At 33.4% G+C, this 22,109-nt stretch overlaps 1 protein-coding gene across 1 annotated transcript in view; it reads right to left on the bottom strand.

The window, feature by feature from the left end:
* Positions 1–22,109, bottom strand: part of LOC146994892 (ribosomal protein S6 kinase beta-2-like) — a 94,443-nt gene that overhangs the window by 19,576 nt on the left and 52,758 nt on the right. Inside the window, exons 6-9 of the mRNA XM_085824618.1 lie at positions 7,975–8,108; positions 2,975–3,075; positions 2,657–2,747; positions 2,075–2,165 (exon numbers count right to left, since the gene is read on the bottom strand). Of these exons, the coding sequence (XP_085680744.1) occupies positions 2,075–2,165; positions 2,657–2,747; positions 2,975–3,075; positions 7,975–8,108 (417 nt within the window). The remainder of the gene's footprint in view (positions 1–2,074; positions 2,166–2,656; positions 2,748–2,974; positions 3,076–7,974; positions 8,109–22,109) is intronic.

Genomic DNA, 22,109 nt, shown 5'->3' with positions numbered 1-22,109 from the left:
TATATTTAAACAAAATATACTTTTTTTATTGCATTATTTAAACCAATTGAGGGAAGTTTAAGGAAACATTTCAGGGAAGTTCATACATCATGCAAAAACATTTATGGTATTCTACCCATGAAAAATTTACTCTCCAAAATAGAATCATGCAATTAGATTTTTTAAACTATCATTCAACAAAATTAATAAATTAATTAAATCAGATATATTCAGCGTTTGATATATACAACGATCCTTTTCTGGGATATCCTATTCCTATCTTCCAAATGATTCTTTTCTGTGATATTTTGACAAAAATTAGTGTTCTGCTTTTGGATAAATAGTTCAGTGAGGGCTAGAAATTCATCAAATCAGTGAGGTGTCATGCGAAAGTAACTAACAGAAATTTTGTTTCATTCAAGCGCATTTCTTCAATTAAATTATTTGCATCTCCTTGCTGCAGTCGTCTCTTACATATTAATATAAACACTGCATTCTGCTTCTCTTACACAATGTAAGGTAAGTAATAAGTTAAGTAAAATAAATTTTAATTGAGCTGAAATTAAATCCATTTTAATTTTAAAATGTAATCGTAAAAAGTCAAAATACCACACAAAAATTCCCCCCTTTTCCCCCAAGTTTTCAATATGAAGCGCTATCTAGTACAAGCATATGGCAACTTTTAAAGCGAAAGTTGCTGCGCTGGTGTGAACTGACATACGCAGAAAGCGTTTCTTCCCGTATTGCCACTTTTCGCCCCAACGGACTAGTTGAATGCAGCTTAAAACGGATAGGCTAAATTAAAGGACTTTAATTAAGGTATAAGCTTTGCATTTTCCTGCAAGAAACAATGCCTTGAGATAGCATTTTATATCAATTCTTCTCAATGTTTGACTACTTGCAGCAAACAGTATTCGTTGTGGCATATCAACCAAAATGGAAGAAAATATAAGTCCCCTAAAATCAAAGAAGAATTGATACTCAGCCCCCATGCGTTCTTTCTCAAGACCTACTGATTTCTGTCACTCAAACGTGAATCATTCTGTAACTGTGATCAATATTTATCCTGTGCATAGACTTTACCAAAATTTTGCAAAATTTGCAATCAAAAATACCATTAATGAATTCACAGTTTTTCATACAGTCTAATGTTATTTATTATTACAGGGTGATAATGAATAATTCCTCAGGTTTTAAAACATTGTATTTCAAGAAATTTGCGCATAGAGTAGTGAATAATGCACAAAAATAAACATTAAATAGACAAATTTACATCTAAATTTTACAATCTGCATACTACCTCAATGAAGAACTCCCACATTGCTGGACTGGGCAATGTGCAGAAGATTATTTAATGCTGTTGCCCATGGTCTCTATAAACCCCCACTCTGTGTGATTTCTTCCTTTGGGAGGTATGTTAAAGATCTGTTTATATACCCCCCGCTGGAAACTTCATTGATCACTGTATGACCAATACATTTATGGATATTAGTAGTTTAGGCATGGACCAAACTTAAATGCCACATAGATCTGTGTCATGTGACCAGAGAAGGTTACATTGAAAATTACTGAAAATTTGTGAAGATATGAAAAAAAAAAATTGTGGATCCTTAATGCTTATTTGCATTTATCATTCATTGTTTCATGGTAAGATATTTTTAAAAAACAGATTTTTAAAACCCAGTGAATCACTTAAAATCACTCTGTATTATCTTAATAGTTTTGCTAAGGAATTTATCAGTTATATGTAAATTACATAATGAAGGAATGTCAATCAGTTACAATAAAAAAAGCACAACTGCTAAAATAAAAACTTGTACACAACAGGATAATCCAAAAATCAATAACCTTTTAAAAAATTTTATTTCAGTGAATTTGCATTATATAGTAAAAGGAACTGCGCTTTCTATCATGACAGCATTAATACCCACTAAATAATCTGAGATATAAATTTCCTAATAACTTAATGGCCCTTTCTAGATTATCCTATAATTTTATAAATATAATTGGATGAAAATTTTTCATATAAATGATGTTTTATTGCATCAGAAATTAATATTACACTAAAACCAATATATCTCAGACTCAAACTTACTGAACCAGTCAACATATTATACATGACTGCACCAAAACTCCACCAATCAGCTGCTAATCCATGGCCACTTCGAGTTAATATTTCAGGAGCCCTGGGATGAAGAAAATACAAGTCAGTTAAAAGGAAAATGTAAATGTGGCTTTTTTTTTACAATTAACAAAAAACAGCACCACAGCTGAAGTAAAGAATAATGTACTTGCAGTAAGCATAAACAGAACTTTGCTGCTCCAAAACTTTTTAATAAGTTATTTTGATTTTTAATAAAAATGAGGCAAAACCATTTCCAGATTTAATTAAATATTAAAGCTTTATTCTGTTAAAATTATGAGAATGAATTTTAATTTAATTGAAGGGCAGTCTATTCAGGTAAAGCAAAATGATAGTTTTTCATTATGAGTCTGATAATTTACTTATCATATTGATGAACTTTAACTTTATTAAAACATTTAAAAACCTTCTTCTGAACTAATTTATCATTTATTTAACAAAGCAACTCCCAATTTCAAAACTTTTTTTGAAACACTGAAAAGGCATTCAATAAAATAGGAATTTAAAAAAATATATCCAGAACCAAGTACTTACATAAAATCAACCGTTCCACAAAAAGTCTTAGTTACTGAACCAGCATCCATAAATTCTTTGGCTAAGTTAAAGTCAGTCAATTTTACATGACCTTTGAGATATAAAATAAATTATGAAGCAATTTTTTTTCACATTATCAGTTCAGAAAATTCAAGTAAAATTAATGTAGTAAAAAAATAATACTAATAATTAATTAATTAAAAGCAAAATTAATGCAAATCAAAAATGACTTATTTAACAAACAAAAATAATTCCATGCATTATAAGGTATCTGATGTTACTTTTAAAATTTGTTAACAGGAATGAAAAGATATTTACCCTTAGCATCTAACAGCACATTTTCTGGTTTTAAATCACGATAGATAATACCTTCCTTATGTAAATAGCCCAGAGCTAGTAATATTTCACTCAAATAAAAACTGCAAATATATATTTTAAGTTTCATTACACAAAAAGATGATTTATTGTTATTCACATGTCAAATGCATTTAAGTAATTAACAGGCTATAACATTTCTGGTATAATTTATAAGATATATAGAAGAAATCTATGTTAATTTCAAAACAAAAAAAAAAAAAAACGTATAATTTTTCATTGCATTATTTCACACACACATAAAAAAACAGTTAAAAAGCAAAAGAAATTAAAAAGTAAATAATCATTCCTAGCTAGAAATTTAAGAATTTTTTAATTCATGACAATACTATCCTTCCCACATACATATAATATTTTATGGAGTTCCCATATTTCCTTTAATTTTGCAATAAAAAGTGCACTTAGAATCAGAATAGCTATTTTACAGAAATCATATCCCATTCTTTCTGTGTTATTTCTTTGAAGGGGGGAAAAAGTATACAGGCAGTGATCATTTCAAGATCACTTGATTTCTCTTTCAGCAATGTACCTTTAGCAATTCCAGATTTAGACTTGATAAGGCCCTAACCTAGTTGAGATATGAGGCTCTTTATGAATTCAGATGTTATATGTCAGTGTAAAAAATGATTTTCGAATACCTATAAATTTTTTTGAGGGGGGCAAGAAAGCAGGGGTTCTAAGATATAGCTTGTGTAGCTTATACACAAATCCTGCACACCATTTAGTGTAATTTAAATATAATTTTTAATCTTCATCTAACATATTTCGTGCCATTATCACATATGAGGTTTCTTGGCATCATTCAGAACTCATACATAAATTTAAAATATGAATTTCTATATCTGAAAAAAATTTACTCAATATTTGGTACTTTGCTGTTATGCACCAGGCAAACATTTTGACGTTTTTTTAAAATTGTAAATACAACACAAAGTCCGAGATCCGGGCAACCACTATCTGAAATGATCCAAAATCCAGAGCTCAAAGTCACATTTTTTTCCCCTTATCCTTTACCCATGCGCATTTGATTTTTTCTCTTATAATAAAACATGGAGAGTTCTGATTCTTAATTTCACTTAGGCACTAAAAAACTTCCCCATTATTGAATGGGGCAATAAATTCCCCATTATTAGCGGAACAACTTTAAGCATAAATTTGTGAGATCAATAATTTGGCTATGTAGCTGTGTATTTACTTGATATACATCTCAAACCAAAAAGCATTCTACATAGATTTTTGTTTTTATACCTATTAGTATTTTAGAATCATTATTTATTATACTTTACTTTCATCAACGCATGTTTATCAATACATGATAATTTGAATAATGACTCATGCAGTGATGTCTAAACTTTATTTATATATATATATTAATAATTGAATAATAAGAGTATAGCAACCATTTATGCTGACATTACCCTTGACGAAGATTACAATTAAATGTGCTGAGAAATGTTGATGAAAAATTCAAGAAAAATTTATTTTCATATGCTAAAAATAGATTTTGTTAATGAAACTCATAGGCCAAAACATTACATTTAGTGCTATTTGAATTAAGAATAACTGATATGTTATTCACACAAACCCAGAGCCAGCATCAGAGCTCATATGGCCACACTGGGTGGCAGAATTTAGGCAAGACAAAATTTTGGGGATTTGGAGAAGCACAGCGTGGCAAAATTAAGGGATGAAAATTTTTCTATAATTTAGGCAAAGGACTGGGATCCAAAGTTTAGGGGTGGTAAAAATTTAGAACTTATGGAGGCAATTTGTAGCAGAATTTAGGACCCGCAGAGACTGCATCCGCTGGTATCTAGTGGCGGCCCTACATAAGCCTTAAGTATATGTGGGAGTTTATTTATTCAGGACTCGGATTAGCCTTAAGGATGTGCAAGAAACAGCCGTAGGTATAATAAATAACTAAACTAATACTCTTCAGGCTTAATTCAGTACTCTATAGATGCAAGATAAAGTTTAGCATAACAACTTGTCTTTTATTGCCAATCTTATACATGGCCAATAACGTACAGCGAATGCTATTAAGCTAGGCTAAAATTATCTTTACTGATTCTAAAGAATTTCAGTTAATGTAGCAGACTGCACTACTACTTAATTTTCTAATTTGATCCAGTTTATTATTTTTTGAAGACTTATTGTTACAGCAATTTTATGAAAATTAAAGCTCGAACTTTTGATTATGTCAAAAAGAGTTTCTAATTCTGGAGCTTCAAAAGGTTCTACAAAGCAAACGCATGTTTCGATGTCCATTAAACAAAAAGTGAAATTGCTGCAAAATGTGGATAAAGGCATATCCGTCTCAAAATTATGCGAGGAGTATGGCACTGGAAAATCAACTGTATAAGACCTAAGAAGAAAGAACTTTTTGAATTTTTTGTGGATTCCGACACCTCACTCGCAATGAATAACAGAAAAATTGTTCATTATGCTAAAAGTTACGATCATGACAACATGACAATTGAATGGGTCAGACAGCGTCACAGCAAAGGCCTGCCATTGACGGATCCAATGCTAATGGCTCAAGCCAAATTCTCCATGAAGAAATGAACTTAAAACTGAGTGCACTTATTCAACAGGTTGGTTAACCAAATTTAAAAATCAACGTGGTATAAGACAATTAAAAATTTCAGGTGAAAAAGCTTCAGCTGATACTGAAGCTGCTGAGCTACTTGCAGATGAATTCACTGAACTCCTTACTAGTGAAAAATTATCTCCAGAATACTGCAGGAAAGCACAAGTGCAAACTTTTCGTAATCAGAAAAGAATACGTGACCTCGAGCATTTGAAGGAGCAACGACTTTCCCCTTTATAAATCGTGCAAATAAAACAGCATGCATGACACAAGCATTAATGAATGATTGGCTTGAAAATGATTTTATACCCGAAGTTCGGAAACATTTGAATTTGATTGATTTACTTGATGACGCAAAAATTTTCCTGATTGTAGACAACTGTTCGGCTCGCACTTCACTAAAAGTTTTAGTGAAAGATAATGTATCTGTATTATTCTTTCCTTCAAACTGTAGGTCTGTCATTCAGTCTATGGATATCTGAATAGTGCTTGCATTGAAATGCAAATATAAAGTAGCATTTTGTAAATCCATGTTAAATTTCTTGAACAATGGCAAGACTATTCAAGAATTTTTGAAACATTTTAGCATAAAATCTGCTATGTGGAGCATCGCAAGATTGTGGAAGGATGTGTCTCCAGATACTTTTAAAAAATGCGTGGCATGATTTATGGCCAGCTACCATATATCATGGTGAAGATGATGAATATGATAGTCGTGAATTTGAAGGTTTTTGGATATCGCAAACCAAAGAGGAAGTTTTCCAATTAACGGATTTTGTAGAGAAATGTGGAGAAGTGATAATAGATGAAGATGATATAACAGGAGTTTGATGCCAATAGAAGTTTGATGACAAGGCCCCAATCATCAATTAATTAATGGACTGCATGTAATTAAATCTGTAGTATGGTTCTAGATCCAGAAAATACCTCTATCGATAGTGAAGAAAGTGACAGAGAGGTTATTGAAAATGAAAAAATATCGATTGACCAGTTAATTGGAATTCTGGCACAGTAATTACAGGACTTGAACAGTGGAACTTTGTAACTCAGCAAGAAATTATGTCTGTTTACAGAATTAAAGAAAAAGAATTAGCATAAAAAACGAAGCAATTTAAACAACTTATATTGAAAGAAATGTTTAATAAAGTAAACAAATAAATATTAAGCCTTTTTTTTTTTTTTTGCTAAATTTGGATACACTCTAGATCAGCGGTTCTCAATATTTTAAGTAATGCATACCATCTAAACAAAAACTGAAAACCTTTAGTACCACTACTACAAAATACTACTACTGCCACCACTCTTGTATAAAGTTCAGATCGCATAAATTTAGAAGTGTTAGAAAACAACTCAATCAGGATGTTGGGGTTTTAATTTTTGAATTTAATAGTTAAAAATACTTTGCTTCTTTGTGTAGCACCTATTTTTCTCTTGCATACCACCAGCAGTTGAGAACACCTGCTCAGGATCATAAACACTCTTTATTTCATAAATCATGATTTCGTATTTTTAATTGAATAATTTCTGCATGCCAGGTTAGTTACTAGTTAATTACTAGATTTAAATTGATAATCTAATATCCGAAAAAATCCCAAATCCTGAATCACCGAAGTCCCGAGTCCGGATATTGGACTTTGTACTGTACACAATTAAATGTGTTAAATTAAGCATTTATATAAATGGTTTGGTCCTCGGATGGTGCTATCACTGGGTCTCAATAGCGCGTTCGGCTTCCTCTGTCACAGGTGCCAAAAAGCGTGGCCGGTGCATAATGGAAAAGTACCAAACATTTAACATATAATATAAACATGTTATGATTATATGAAAAATTAAACATTTTTATCCTGTATAATTGTTGCATATATTTACTGTAACACAAAAATTTTAAAAATACATTAAGAGTTTTTTTTTTTTTTTTTTTTTTTTATTATTATCATATATTTTATTTCTGAAAATTAAAAATTTCTAAAAACAAATTAGCACATATATAACCAAATTTGGCTTTACATAGCTTTCATTAAGCAGCAAAAAATATAGGCATACAGTAAGGAATTAATCAGTCTTTCAGATATATAACATATCCAAATGCCACTTTCATTGAACTCCTGATTATCCAAGCCTAAGTCCCTGTCATGTATTCATATTTCTGAATTCAAAAAATATAATTCACAGAATATACATAATGTAATTGGTGATTTATTAAAAACCTCTATTCAGATACATTCAAAGCAACCCAATAAATGGTAATTCCAATTTCAAGCAGATGAACTATAAATAAAATAGAAATATTTAAAATTTAAGATCTTCATTTTCCTTCTAAAATAGCATTTACTAGCATAACATTTAAGCTTACCAAGCATGATTCTCAAGAAGAATGTTTTCCTTTTCAAGAAGAGAGAACAGTTCTCCACCATTTAAAAATTCTAAGATCAAATATAATTTCTGCTGTGTTTGAAAAGCATAATGAAGTTCCACTATAAATGGATGCTGTAATGAGAAGGGGGGAAGTCCATGAATTACATATGCAAACATACAAACTGAATATTTTAACCAGTTGTAACATGCAACGCAATCATTATTTTTATATACATCATTATTTTATATTATTTTTATACAGTACAAAGTCTCTAATGCGGACGTCCATTATCCTGAATGATCTATAATCCGGACCTCAAAGCCACAAACTTATGCATGCGCGTTTGATGCACACTTCCGCTACGCATGCATGTAAAGCCAGTAAAGCGTTCACCCATGCGCGCTTCCGATAGCGAAGAAAGTAACAGAGAATGTTATTGAAAACGGAAAAATTTCGATTGACAAGTTAGTCGGCATTCACGACAGAGCAATTAAGGCCCATCCACACGAGTACGCTCGCGGCGTAGTTGATGCAACTTTTTTGACGCTGGTGTAAATTCACGTGACGGAGAAGACGTAAAACTGAGTTCGCTCCTGTTCAGCTTTTACGTCCGTAACGTGAACAAACAGCCAATAGCCGACTGAGTTCTTATCACGTGTCATAATCAGAAAACCTTCTTGTTTACCCATTTCAATATGGCATCCTGAATGCTCAGTAGCCACCGCGTCTTGCCGGATTATGCCTATAATTGTTGTGACTTTTTATGCCACTGCTTATCCTTGACAGCGTATCTGCGGCGCGTTTTTTATTTGATTTGGTTGTTAATCTATCTAGTTACCCCCAAGCTCACTTAGTTAGGAGTGAGTCAGGGGCCTGATAGATTTCCACCTGCTCATCCGTCTGCCGGAACGCCGTCGTGCGGGTCCGGTTCCGGGGCGCAGGCTCTTTTTCTTGCTGGGGCGCAGGATTTTATGGATTCAAGGCGTCGAAATGGATGCGAACCAGACAATTGAAAAACTTACAGAGTTTTACAACATACAAATCAGAGAATTAGAAAAATCTAAGCAACTCAATGGATCTTTTACCGATTTTGAGGAGAAATTTCATTCCTTTCTAATTAGCTCACTGGGCATGATTAAGATTCTCAATGAGGAGAATCTTAAAAAATGCCAAGAGCACATTAACACACATCATAATCTTGATACACATATTGATAATAATTCTCTTTCAGAAAACGATAGAGGCCGTAGCCCTATCAAGCTACACGATAATTCGTCAAATAACACCGATGATGAAATAACTTTAGACAAAGATATATCTTCGGACGAAGATATAACATGTAAGCGCAGAGGCGACCAAACTGTTAGAATTCGTAATTCGCACCTTGCTGCAAAGAAACTAAAACTTAGCATGAAGCATACAAATTCTTCACGGCAAATTGATAATAAAAACCAAGGAACAAAAAATACTAACGGCAATGCCAAACAATCTATTACTGAAACCATCAGAGAACAAGCGGATAATCCGATCATGGACACTTCCAATCAGGAAGATGCTACTATCAATCTTGATAATACTTCGACCAATTCTAACAACAAAAATCAGGAAGCCAAATCAAATAAACTCCCTCCAATCATACTTCGAGAAAACAAATTCTCATATAGTAAAATTAGGAATATTTTTAATCAAAAGCACTTCAAATTTATAGGTAATAGTATTCCTGCTGGAATTAAAATTACTACCACAGACCCTGACACCTATAGGGCTATGGTTAAAATTCTTAAAGACCTGGGGGTGGAACACCACTCCTACATTCTCCCCCAGGATAGAAAACTTAAAGTTGTAATCAAAGGACTCCTTAGGAGTACGGAGACTGAAGAGATCAAGGAAGAACTCGAGGAACTAAATTTCAAACCTGAAGAAATCAAGCAGCTAACTAAAAGAAGGAATGGTGAAGTTACTAAACTTCCCTTATTTTTAATAACTCTACCTAAAGACGAAGCCTCCAAGGAGATTTACCAAACTAAATACTTATGCGGACTCAGAATTAACGTTGAGGAGTACAGAGGCAGACAAGGTCCCTTACAATGTTTTAAATGTCAGGGCTTTAACCATACACAGATTGGATGTAACTACCAACCCCGTTGCGTCAGATGTGCAGGCTCGCACGAATCTAGAGACTGCCCTGACAAAAACAATAAGGATAAACCCCTGCTCTGTGCTAACTGCGGCCAGAACCATACTTCTAGTTTCAAAGGGTGTGTAAAGTTCCCCAAACCTAAACAGGAAAAGCAGAAAACATACCAAAGCCGAATCATCGAAGGTAAGTCTTATGCGCAAACACTAGCTTCTGGTACTTACAACGAAACTATCAGCGAAGCAAAAAAGATTTTCTCTGACCTTGCTGAATTAGTTGCCATCATCAAAAGCGCAGGATTCCTGCAAATCACACAACAAATCAAGCAGATAAATACTACCAATGAGGAGAAGAAAACTAATACCAATCTAAATAATGGGTCTTAACTCTATTATTAAAGCACCCATACAAGTTATGATCTGGAATGCTAATAACATCCTCAATAAAATTCCGGAACTTCAAAATTTTCTTCTAACTAAAGATATTGATATTGCATTAATTACTGAAACGCATGCAAATCCCAGCAAAAGAATAAATATTCCAAACTACCGGTGTGACAGGCTTAGCCACAAAGGTGGAGGGGCTGCCATTTTTGTCAAAAGCTCTATACAATCCTGCCTCATAAAGAAAGATAGATCTAATAATCACGAATTAGTTACGGTTTCTGTTTTACTGCCTTCATACGGCATCATCTACTTCAGTTCTCTTTATAATCCACCACATAACCCTCTCGACGAAGAAATTCTGAAGAACATCCTTTGTACTAATGATAATAATATTCTGGCTGGAGACCTCAATGCGAAAAATACTGAATGGGCCTGCCGGCGGACCAACAGCAATAGCAATACGCTCAAAAATTTCATTACTAACTATCCTGTTTATTTATACACTCCAGACCTCCCTGAGAATGTGAGAGAAGGAGATATTCTCGACATTCTCCTCACCAATATTTCCATACCTATCTTTATTGATTCTACTATAGACCTCACCTCTGATCATATTCCTGTTATTGCTACCCTTGGCACCAACAAAATTGCTAATGAAAAATCCATCAATAAAACTGACTGGAAACAATTCCATGAAATTCTTGAAAATAACCCACCTAAACTCAATAGCCTCAAAACTACTTATGACATCGAAGTTGCCATTGATATGCTCACTAACAGTATCAAGGAAGCCTACAACTCTGCCACACAGAAGATTCCAGCCAACAAATTCCAGGAGATTCTCCCCCATAGTATTAGAACACTAATTAAAGAAAGAAATAAGCTCAGGAAACGCTGGAACCGGTCCTGGGACCCTCAAATTAAATCCGAACTTAATAAAATTAGCCGATTAATCAAGAAAAATATTACTAACTACAAGACTGAGCTATGGCAAAATAAAATCCAAAAATTCAATGAACCCGGAAATGAATTCTGGCGCTTTGCCAAGCGCCTCAGAATTACTCCCACCTGTAATAAGCCCATCAAAAAAGATGACAAGATTGCAATTACTAACAAAGACAAAGCTACTCTTATGGCGGAGCACTTTGAAAATCAATTTATCCCGAATGAGTCTCCTTCAGACCCTACCTTCACATATGATGTAAGGTACTTTGTTCAGGATTATATCAATAGCCCCACCGCAAGACTCAATACTGATTTTACTAATCCGAAAGAGGTCATCGATATCATTAAACGTCTCAAAAATAGAAAAGCTCCAGGATATAATGAAATTAATAACATCGCAATTAAGAATCTACCACTCGGTACTATCTCTAAGCTCATCAGTATTTATAATACTTCATTGGACAAGTCCTACTTTCCCATGAAATGGAAAATAGCAAAAATTATACTCATCCCTAAACCAGGCAAAGACACCACTTCTCCCGACGGCTACCGACCTATCAGCCTACTGCCCGGACTTGGAAAGATCCTAGAAAGAATCATTCTCAATAGAATGCAACAATATATTAGCAGACTTCCTCCTGAACAGTTTGGATTTAGAAAAACATTATCCACCACCAAACAGCTTGTTCGATTAGTTGAATTTATCGGCAGTGCTCTACACAACCATCAGAAAGTTGCACTACTCATGCTCGACGTGGCCAAAGCTTTTGACCGCGTCTGGCATGAGGGGCTTATTTTCAAACTAATCAAGCTCAATTTCTCACCGGAAATGACCAAGTTAATTTATTCCTTTATCAAAAATAGAAAACTCTACGTCTCCTTCGGACAAGATAATTCAAGCTTCAAATACATCCGTGCCTCTGTGGCCCAAGGCTCTATTTTAGGACCCATCCTTTATCTTTTTTATGTCTCCGACTTTCCAAATCCTGACTACGAAATCAATAGATTCCTTGGCTGCTATGCGGATGATACTGCTCTTGCAGTAAAATCCCTTAGCCCCAATGCTGCAATTTTAAAACTCCAAAATATCATGCCCTCCATCGAGCAATGGTGCAAACAATGGCGTATCGTAATTAATGCTGAGAAATCTCAACTACTCATTATCAGCAGAAATAGAAAGACGCATCAAATCATCACTAACAATCTTAAACTCTTTGATAAAAATATACCCATTGTCAATAAAGCCAAATACCTTGGAATCACTATTAATCATCGACTTACCTGGACTGACCACATCAATATAATTAAAGGCAAGGCCTACGGCAACATGAAAAACCTCATGCCTCTGCTGGGAAAGTTCTCCGAGCTTAATCTCAAAAGTAAAAAGCATATTTATACAGCAATCATCAGGCCCACCCTTTGTTATGCGTCGCCTGCCTGGGCTGCTATCAAAGAAAAGGATATTAAACAAATTCAAATAATACAAAACAAGTTTTTAAGACTTATCACAAATGCACATTTCTATGTTTCAAATGCCACCCTGCATAAGGACTTAAAGATTGACTACATTAAAGATTTCATCTTGAAGACGAATGATAAATTTTTCAATAAAGCTCTCAACTGCCCATTTATGAATCACTTTCAAGTTTTTAACTATGCTCCTTTACCTGAAGATAGAGACCTGAGGCCCTGGGCGGCCCATCAGTACAACCAAATTTTCCCAACTTGACATTACTGTACATTTCTGTATATATTTATTTTGCTATCGTATCCTTTTATATTAATCCAGATTTTGCATTTACTCCAGCTTTTTATAGTTTATTGTTTGCCATGTATTACTTTAATTGTGTTGTACATATGTATTATATTTAATTTTCCTTATTTTCAGGAACCCTATACATTATGCATGTTTTATCCTTATATATCCCAGAATTACTTTACGCAAGTATTTATGTTTATTCACTACTTTATTGATTTATTCAAATGTTTTATATTATGTATGTGGGAAATCACAACGTCCAATGCTGAATGAGAATTGCCCGTTATGACGTCATCAGTATAGCATCACCCAGCGCAGTAAGAATCATCCCAGACAGCGCTGAGACCTGGTCGAGAGTGGAGGGCAGACGTGAGCAGACGGCTCACACGTCTTCAAGAGTTTATGAACTTTAATTGCGCTTTCGATGTTATGCCTTTACATCATTATGTTAATCCTGCATACCGTTAACTTCATCTTTATATACTTTTCTTTATATACTTTTATTTCTTTCTATTAAATAAACCATTTAAATATTACTTCGTGATCTCATGCTGTGAATCAAGTCAAATTCTACAAAAAAATATGGCGACCAACCGTGCGGCCTCGAATTCCAAAATGTTCGAGTAGTAGAACTGTCCTTTGAACTACTGAGTGAAAGTTATTCGATTTATTGGATTACTCGTATAAAGTGTGGATTACCCAATTGACGACGATCATCTGTCGGGTGAGTACAAAACTTTCTTTCCAATATGAAGTTAGTAGAAATTCCAGAATTGGAAGCAGCTTTAAAGAACAGTAAAAGTTCTGAAATCAAAAGTTTGCATAAGCTTATTTTTAATACTGATGGAGATCGAAATAACCTGAAACGATTACGTGAATTTTCTGGCTTTGTATTTAAACCAGATTCTGAAGAATATAATAAGAAAATAGATGCAGTGCAGAATAGTTTTACTTTGAATGAGTTAATTAAAATTTGCAACGTACTGTGCATAAATTCAGAAGGTTTAAAAACGGAAGTCGTAACCCGAATTGTCTCTTTCCTATGTGATTTATCTGTATTATTTGAAAATATTTTGCATGAAGAAAATAGTGATATTGAAGATGAAACTATTAATAAAATTTCTGAAGTAATGCTTGATGATAATGAAAGAGACAATCCTGGTTTTAATGAGTCTCAAGTAAACAACAGTATGCAGCTTCCAATTCAAGATCATTTTAAACCTCATCTTAGTTTTTCGGATATTGAAAGTATTGTTAATCCTTTTTCTGGTAATTCATATGAAAACGTTGATAAATGGATTGATGAATTTGAAGATGTTATAAATTCTTTAAAATTGAGTGACTTGCATAAATTAGTTTTTGCTAAAAGATCATTAAAAGGTAAAGCGAAACTATTTATTCAGAGTGAACCTAAAGTTAATGATTGGTGTAAGTTAAAAAAGCTTTTGAAATCTGAATATGGTAAAGCTTTTAATTCTGCTGAATTGCATGAAATGTTATGTAAACGTAAATTAATGCCTAATGAATCTTTAGATGAGTATTTTTTGAAAATGAAAGAAATGTGTTCGCGAGGTAACATTGAAGATGCTTCATTAATTAAATATGTTATTGATGGTATTCCCGATTCTGTGGTTAGGAAAACTATACTATATGGTTGTGAAACAATATCTGAATTTAAACAAAGGCTTAAAATTTATGATAAAATGAGATCGGACAATGATAAGTTTAAAAATCCGAAACCGAAAGTAGACACTCAAGTTAAAGATAGAAGTAAGCTTTCGTCATCAAACCGAAATCAATCTAACGTTAATAAGGTCAAATGTTTTAATTGCCAGGAATTAGGGCATTATTCTAAGCATTGTGTAAACAAATCAAAGGGTGTAAAATGTATAAAATGTAAGAAGTTCGGGCATTATTCAACAAACTGTCCAGAGCAGACCCCCGAGACACATCAAGCAGCTTTATTACAACGAATTTGTGACAAGAATAGAATTATGAAGACTGTAGAAATAAATAATCATTTAGTTAATAGTTTAGTTGACACTGGTTCAGATGTAACGATATGCAGCGTAGAGTTACACAAGCAGATTGGTTCTCCTAATTTAAATTGTAGCGATATCACGTTAAACGGAATTGAATCAAAGCAAACGTACCCCATCGGCTTTTTCATTTCTGATATTTCAATTGATAGTTTTTTACTTCGTACGAAAATTTATGTTGTTAAGTCATTATGTAATCAAATTGTATTAGGTTTGGATGTATTGAGTCAGTTTAACTTCTCTTTTACCGAGAATGGCCTTCAAATAATTTCTCATCGGAATAAAAGCAATGTAAACTTGATAACTGCTGAGTCATCTCGAAATTCTAACGTTCGTTGCGTTATGGGAAATTTGAATATTGCTATCTCATTGAAGAATGCTTATGATCCTTCGCGATCGTCTGGCGTCTCTGTTAATGTAAACAAAAGTCCCGAAAGCGGAAGTAGCGCGACGTTTAATTACCTTTCACATCTGGTGAATGCTATTTCTGCCAACGAGATTGATTTATCGCATATTTCGAATGCAGAACATAAAGAAAGACTGTGTAATTTAATTAATTCGTACCAGCCTCGGAAAAATAGACAATCTGACTTCAAGATGCAAATAAATTTATGCGATGATATTCCTGTCTGTCAAAATAGAAGATACATGTCTTTCGCGGAACAAAAATTTGTTGACGATCAAATTAAGGAATGGTTGAAAGAGGGCATAATAAAGCCTAGCAATTCTAATTATTCGGCGCCTATTGTGTTATGTAACAAGCGTAATAACTCGAAACGTTTATGTATAGATTATCAGAAATTGAATAAGAAGATTATTAAAGACAAATTTCCACTGCCTTTAATTCCGGAAGTACTTGATCGCTTAGAACAGTCAAAAGTCTTCACGACACTAGATTTGAGAAATGGCTTTTTCCATGTAGACATAGACGAAAATTCCACCAAATATACCGCGTTTGTAACACATAATGGTATCTACGAATTTCTTAAAGCTCCTTTTGGTTTATGTATTAGTCCAAATGTTTTTCAAAGGTATATTTATTCAGTATTTCGTGACTTGTTAAATGAAGGTGTACTAATTATTTATATGGATGATATAGTCATACCGGCTAATGATGAAGTTGAATGTTTAGACAAATTAGAAAGAGTATTCAAAACTGCTTCGGAGTATGGATTACAAATAAATTTCAAAAAGTGCCAATTCTTAAAACGTAAAATTGAATTTTTGGGACATGTAATTGAAAACGGAACTATTCGACCATCACCTTCCAAAACTGTTGCTGTTCGAAACTTTCCACAACCGCGTAACTGTAAACAACTACAAAGCTTTTTAGGACTAACGGGATATTTTCGTAAATTCATTCCTCAGTATGCTAAAATAGCTAAACCTCTTAGTGACTTACTTAGAAAAGGTATTGGTTTTAAGTTCGATTCCGAACAACAGGAAGCTTTTTGCAGATTAAAAGAAATTCTCTCTCAGGCACCTGTTCTACACATATTTAGGCAAGGATATCCATTAGAACTTCATACTGATGCTAGTAGTCAAGGCTTTGGTGCGGTATTACTCCAATTCTCTGATGATGGTAATTATCACCCAATCCAGTATATGAGTAAGAAGACTTCACCGCAGCAAGAGAAACTCTGTAGTTACGAATTAGAAGCCCTTGCAGTAATAGAAGCTCTGAAGAAATTTCGAAACTATTTGTTAGGAACTAAATTCAAAATTGTAACTGATTGTAGTGCTTTTCAGAAAACTTTAGATAAGAAAGATTTAACTCCTAAAATTGCGAGATGGGCAATGTTTATTGAAGAATTCGATTACGAAATTGTACATCGTTCAGGAAGCCAAATGAAACATGCTGATGCTTTAAGTAGAAATGCTTTAATTTTAACATCATACACATCCGATGTAACTGAGAAGATTCGGTTAGCTCAACAACAGAATGAAGATGAACATGTGAAGTTAATCAAGAATTTAGTTGAGAAAGGAGAAGAAAATGGATTCTTCGTGAGAAATGATATTTTGTACAAATTTGAAAATGGTAAAGATCTTCTAGTAGTGCCAGAATCCCTACAGAACGAAATCATACAGAAGGTACATACAAAAGGTCACTTTGCTGTAGATAAAACTGTGAATGCTGTAGAGCAAGAATTCTATATTCCCAGACTGAAATGCAAAATTGAAAAAGTAATTGCTAACTGTATAGAATGTATACTGTACAACAAGAAGCAAGGAAAATCAGAAGGATTTCTTCATCCTGTACCGAAAGAAAACGTTCCCTTGAGTACGTATCATATCGACTTTATTGGACCTCTTCCATCGACGAACAAGAGATACCAACACATTCTAACTGTTGTCGACGCTTTTACGAAATTTACTTGGTTCTATCCAGTGAAATCACCAACTACACAAGAAGTTATTTCAAAATTGAAGCAACAACAGACTGTATTTGGGAATCCAGCCAGAATCATTTCAGATCGAGGTAGTGCCTTTACATCGAAAGAATTTTCAGCGTATTGTACTGAAGAAGGAATAGAACATGTCAAAATTACTACCGGTATTCCAAGAGGTAACGGACAAATTGAGCGAATTCATAGAATTTTGATTCCTGTTTTGTCAAAATTATCACATGAAGATTCAACGAAATGGTTTAAATACGTTCCAGATGTTCAGAGAATAATCAACAGTACAACTACGAGAAGTACGAAATATTCACCGTTTGAGCTTCTCATAGGCACGAAAATGAAGAATAAAGAAGATTTGAGAATTAGTGAGATATTGAATGAAGAATATCTAAAACAATTGATGCAAGAACGTGATGAAATGAGAGAAGATGCGAAAAACAACATTTTGAAGATACAAGAAGAGAATCGTAAACAATTCAACAAGAAACGTAAGAAACCGAAACTATACAAGATTGGCGACTTGGTAGCCATTCAGAGAACTCAATATGGGACTGGTTTGAAACTACGACCTAAGTTTCATGGACCGTATAAAATCATAGCTGTTCGATTAAATGACAGATATGAAGTCGAGAAAGTAGGATGCCATGAAGGACCAAATTTGACATCTACTGCGGCTGACCATATGAAGCCATGGTCAAATTGATTTAATGCTTGTATCAGCTCAAAACCTAAGGACCTGATACTCTCTTTTTCTTTTCTTTTTGTTTTTTTTTTATTTCTCTTTGCAGGTACATGATAGTGATGTCCATTCAACAGACATCGAGGACGATGCCTCTTCAGGCTGGCCGAAGCTGTGGGAAATCACAACGTCCAATGCTGAATGAGAATTGCCCGTTATGACGTCATCAGTATAGCATCACCCAGCGCAGTAAGAATCATCCCAGACAGCGCTGAGACCTGGTCGAGAGTGGAGGGCAGACGTGAGCAGACGGCTCACACGTCTTCAAGAGTTTATGAACTTTAATTGCGCTTTCGATGTTATGCCTTTACATCATTATGTTAATCCTGCATACCGTTAACTTCATCTTTATATACTTTTCTTTATATACTTTTATTTCTTTCTATTAAATAAACCATTTAAATATTACTTCGTGATCTCATGCTGTGAATCAAGTCAAATTCCACATGTATTTCTCCTTAATCTTGCACATTTGTAGGAAATTATCAGGAATAGATAATGCTTCCCCACCACCGCGTTCTCCAATAAGTCTGGTTCTCATTCTGTGACGCAGGGTCACCCCCTTTTCTCTTGACCTTTAGTTACCACCACCTAACTGTAAGAACGACTGATTTCAGGTGCCACCACTCATCAGGAGCCGGTAAAGCGGCATCCACTAGCTGCACACCGGCCATAGCAACATGGATGGATGGATGGATGGAATATGGCATCAGAACCACACAGAGATGTGTTTTTGCTTAGAAATATCATAATTGTATACAGCAATAAAATAACCAGCATTGTTCACACCATCTTCAGATTTCTCAAACCATACATATTGGTATAAATTTCAAATTCTCGTTAAAGGGAAAAACTGCATACTGATAAAGCAATGATCCAACCAGTATACACATATGCTTCACCTGTTTATAACACCGTAAGTAATAGGAACCTAAATAAATTACAGTTTCTACAAAATCAAAGTTTTTGCCTTACAAAATTATCCTTAATTATTATAAATATTGGCCATATCATGTGTAATAAAAAGCTCTATAAATATCCCAATATTAAATACACCAAAAACTAACTTCAGCAATATAACAACTTCTAAAATAAAGCAGTTGACTGTGAAAGAGTATTCAATAAAATACAATTACAAAATTTTGGAGGAAAGTTACAACTTGTGTCATACAGCAATCATTTATTGAAGATTAATTAAATTACCTTGAAGTGACTTCTACTTGTTACATTATTTTTCACAAACACTGCTATCACAGATAGCTGAGTGGTCAGCGTGCTGCTTGGCAAATGGAAAGGTGGCGAGTTCGAACCTCACCCGTAGACAGGATGTAAATCAGTTAGCTTTTCTTATTTGGAAACGTGTTTCTTATATTTAATAATGAATCATTATATTCTTATTTCACTTATTATTATTATTGTTTCCATTTCTTATTTTATTCATTATTATTATTGTTTTTAATTTAGTTTTAAAATGTGCATTACAAATAGAAACCCTTATGTAATAATATATCTGCATCTCTTTATCATATATCATCTATAAATTATCTCTTTATATTTACTTTATTGCATATTTTATCATGCACATAATTTCTCATAAACTGTCCAAAGTTTGAACCTCATTCTAAATTTAAAAATAAAAAAAAAAAAAAAAAAAAAAATACCAAGGGAGGCGGAGTTTAAAAAATATGAAGATGGTTTTATTATATGGTGGATGGTGTATATAAAGAGAATTAAGTAGTTTAATTCTCTTTATATGCTGTATTCCAAACCAATTTTATAAATCCTAATTTTCATACACTATAAAATCTGTAAGTCTGTCAAACTGGTCGATAATCATCCTGAAGTACTTAAAAAACAAGTACAGTCAAAAGTTGTTAATTCGGACACCCATAATCCAGAATGATCTATAATCCGGACCTTAAAGCTACAAACTTTTTGCGCATGCGTCGCGTTGATGCATGCGCGTAAGACCTTTACGGCTGCGAATATGCTTGTGCGCGTGCGCAAAATACGTTTACGAGTGCGCGTTTAATGTATAACGGACGGTATAAGCTAAGTTAAAATTATCTAATTATCTATTTCAGTTAATGTTGAAGATTGTGTTGTTCCTTAATCTTCGAATTGGATCCGGCTTATTATTTTTTGCAGACTGTTAGAGCAATTTTATAAAAGTAAGCTTGAACTTTCGATTATGTCAAATAGAATTTCTGATATATATTTATTAATATGTAAAGGATCTACAAAGCGAAAGTATGTTTCGAAGTTCATTAAACAAAAAGTGGAATTGCTACAAAAAATGGATAAAGGCATATCCTTTGTTTATCTAAACTTTAACATTTGTTTATCTTTAACGCCGTGGCACGCAATGAATTGGAAGTTGATCTGTCAGCACTATCTTTATCTTCAGGGAAGATGTTTTTATTTTATTTGGCTTATTTTTATTTTATTTAGTAAGGAATTAAAAATTCCTTACTAAATGTAGTACTTCATCTCGATGTACTCCGTCTTTGATATGATTTAAATCAAACTCGTCATCATTATAATTCACTTCCGATAGCGAAGAAAGTGACAGAGGTTATTGAAAACAAAAAAATTTCGATTGACAAATTAGTCGGTAGACACAGCAATTATAGGACTTGAACAGCAGAACTTTGTAACTGAACAAGAAATTATGTCTGTTTTTAGAATTAAAGAGAATGTATTATCACATAAAAAACGAAGCAACTTAAACAACTTACATTGAAAGAAATGTTTAATAAATTAAACAAATAAATATTAAGCTTTTTTTTTGTAAATTTTGGTACCCTTTAGATCATAATTGTTTTTTATTTCATAAATTACAGTTTCATATTTTTAATTTTATAATTTCTGCATGCAATCTTACCAGATTTAAACTGATGAAATATAAATCGGAAAAATCGATAATAAGGAATCGCCGAAGTCCCAACAAGTACGGATTAACGACTTTTGACAACAACAAAAAAAAAAAAAAAAAGTCAATTCCTACTTAGGTCGACAAAGAAAAATTTAAAAAATACAAATAAATAAATAAAATAAAAATGCAAACAGAATTTTTTTAATTAAAAATTTAAAAAAATTTAATATGTGAAAAAGCTGTATAACATCAAGTGTCATCCACTACAAGTTTAAAAAATTGTATTTGAACTTGAGTGGATGGAAAAAAAGTATTTTATTAACGACTGAAAATTTGAACAAGATATACCGAGAGTGTGAGCTAATAGTAGAAATTTAATAATTCTGGATATTCATTTCGCAAACGAGACAGTAAAGAAAAAAAAATCTCTTTGAACAGGTCACTCTAAATAAATCTTTCGGAACCATTCTCGTTATTTTTTTTTTTTTTTTTTTTTTTTTTTTTTGTGGTTTTGCCTCTGCTTAATGAAGTAAAGTTTCAGCTATCAAAAAACCATCTGATTTGGGCAACTTGCTGCAAACATATAGAAGCACAGCGAAGTAACAAGATACAGCTCCGTTGACGCTATATTACAGCGCCATGTGATTTTTGCACAAAATAATTCTATTGGTTAAACGTACTCTTCGCAAGCATACTCGTTTGGACGCTTTTCCGCTGGTAATGTCAGTCATTCAGTCGTCGGATTTCTCTGCGCTCTGCTTTCTTTCGGGATCGCTCTTGTATCGGATTACCAATTTTGGATTACTTTTGGATTACCTGCTCACGCTGAATGTCTGGTAAGTTTTCT

This window comes from Stegodyphus dumicola, chromosome 10, assembly GCF_044657685.1.
Source record: "Stegodyphus dumicola isolate Sdum_Otavi_A_Nest chromosome 10, ASM4465768v1".
NCBI lineage: Eukaryota > Metazoa > Arthropoda > Arachnida > Araneae > Eresidae > Stegodyphus > Stegodyphus dumicola.
This window is presented reverse-complemented; position numbering and strand designations above follow the sequence as displayed.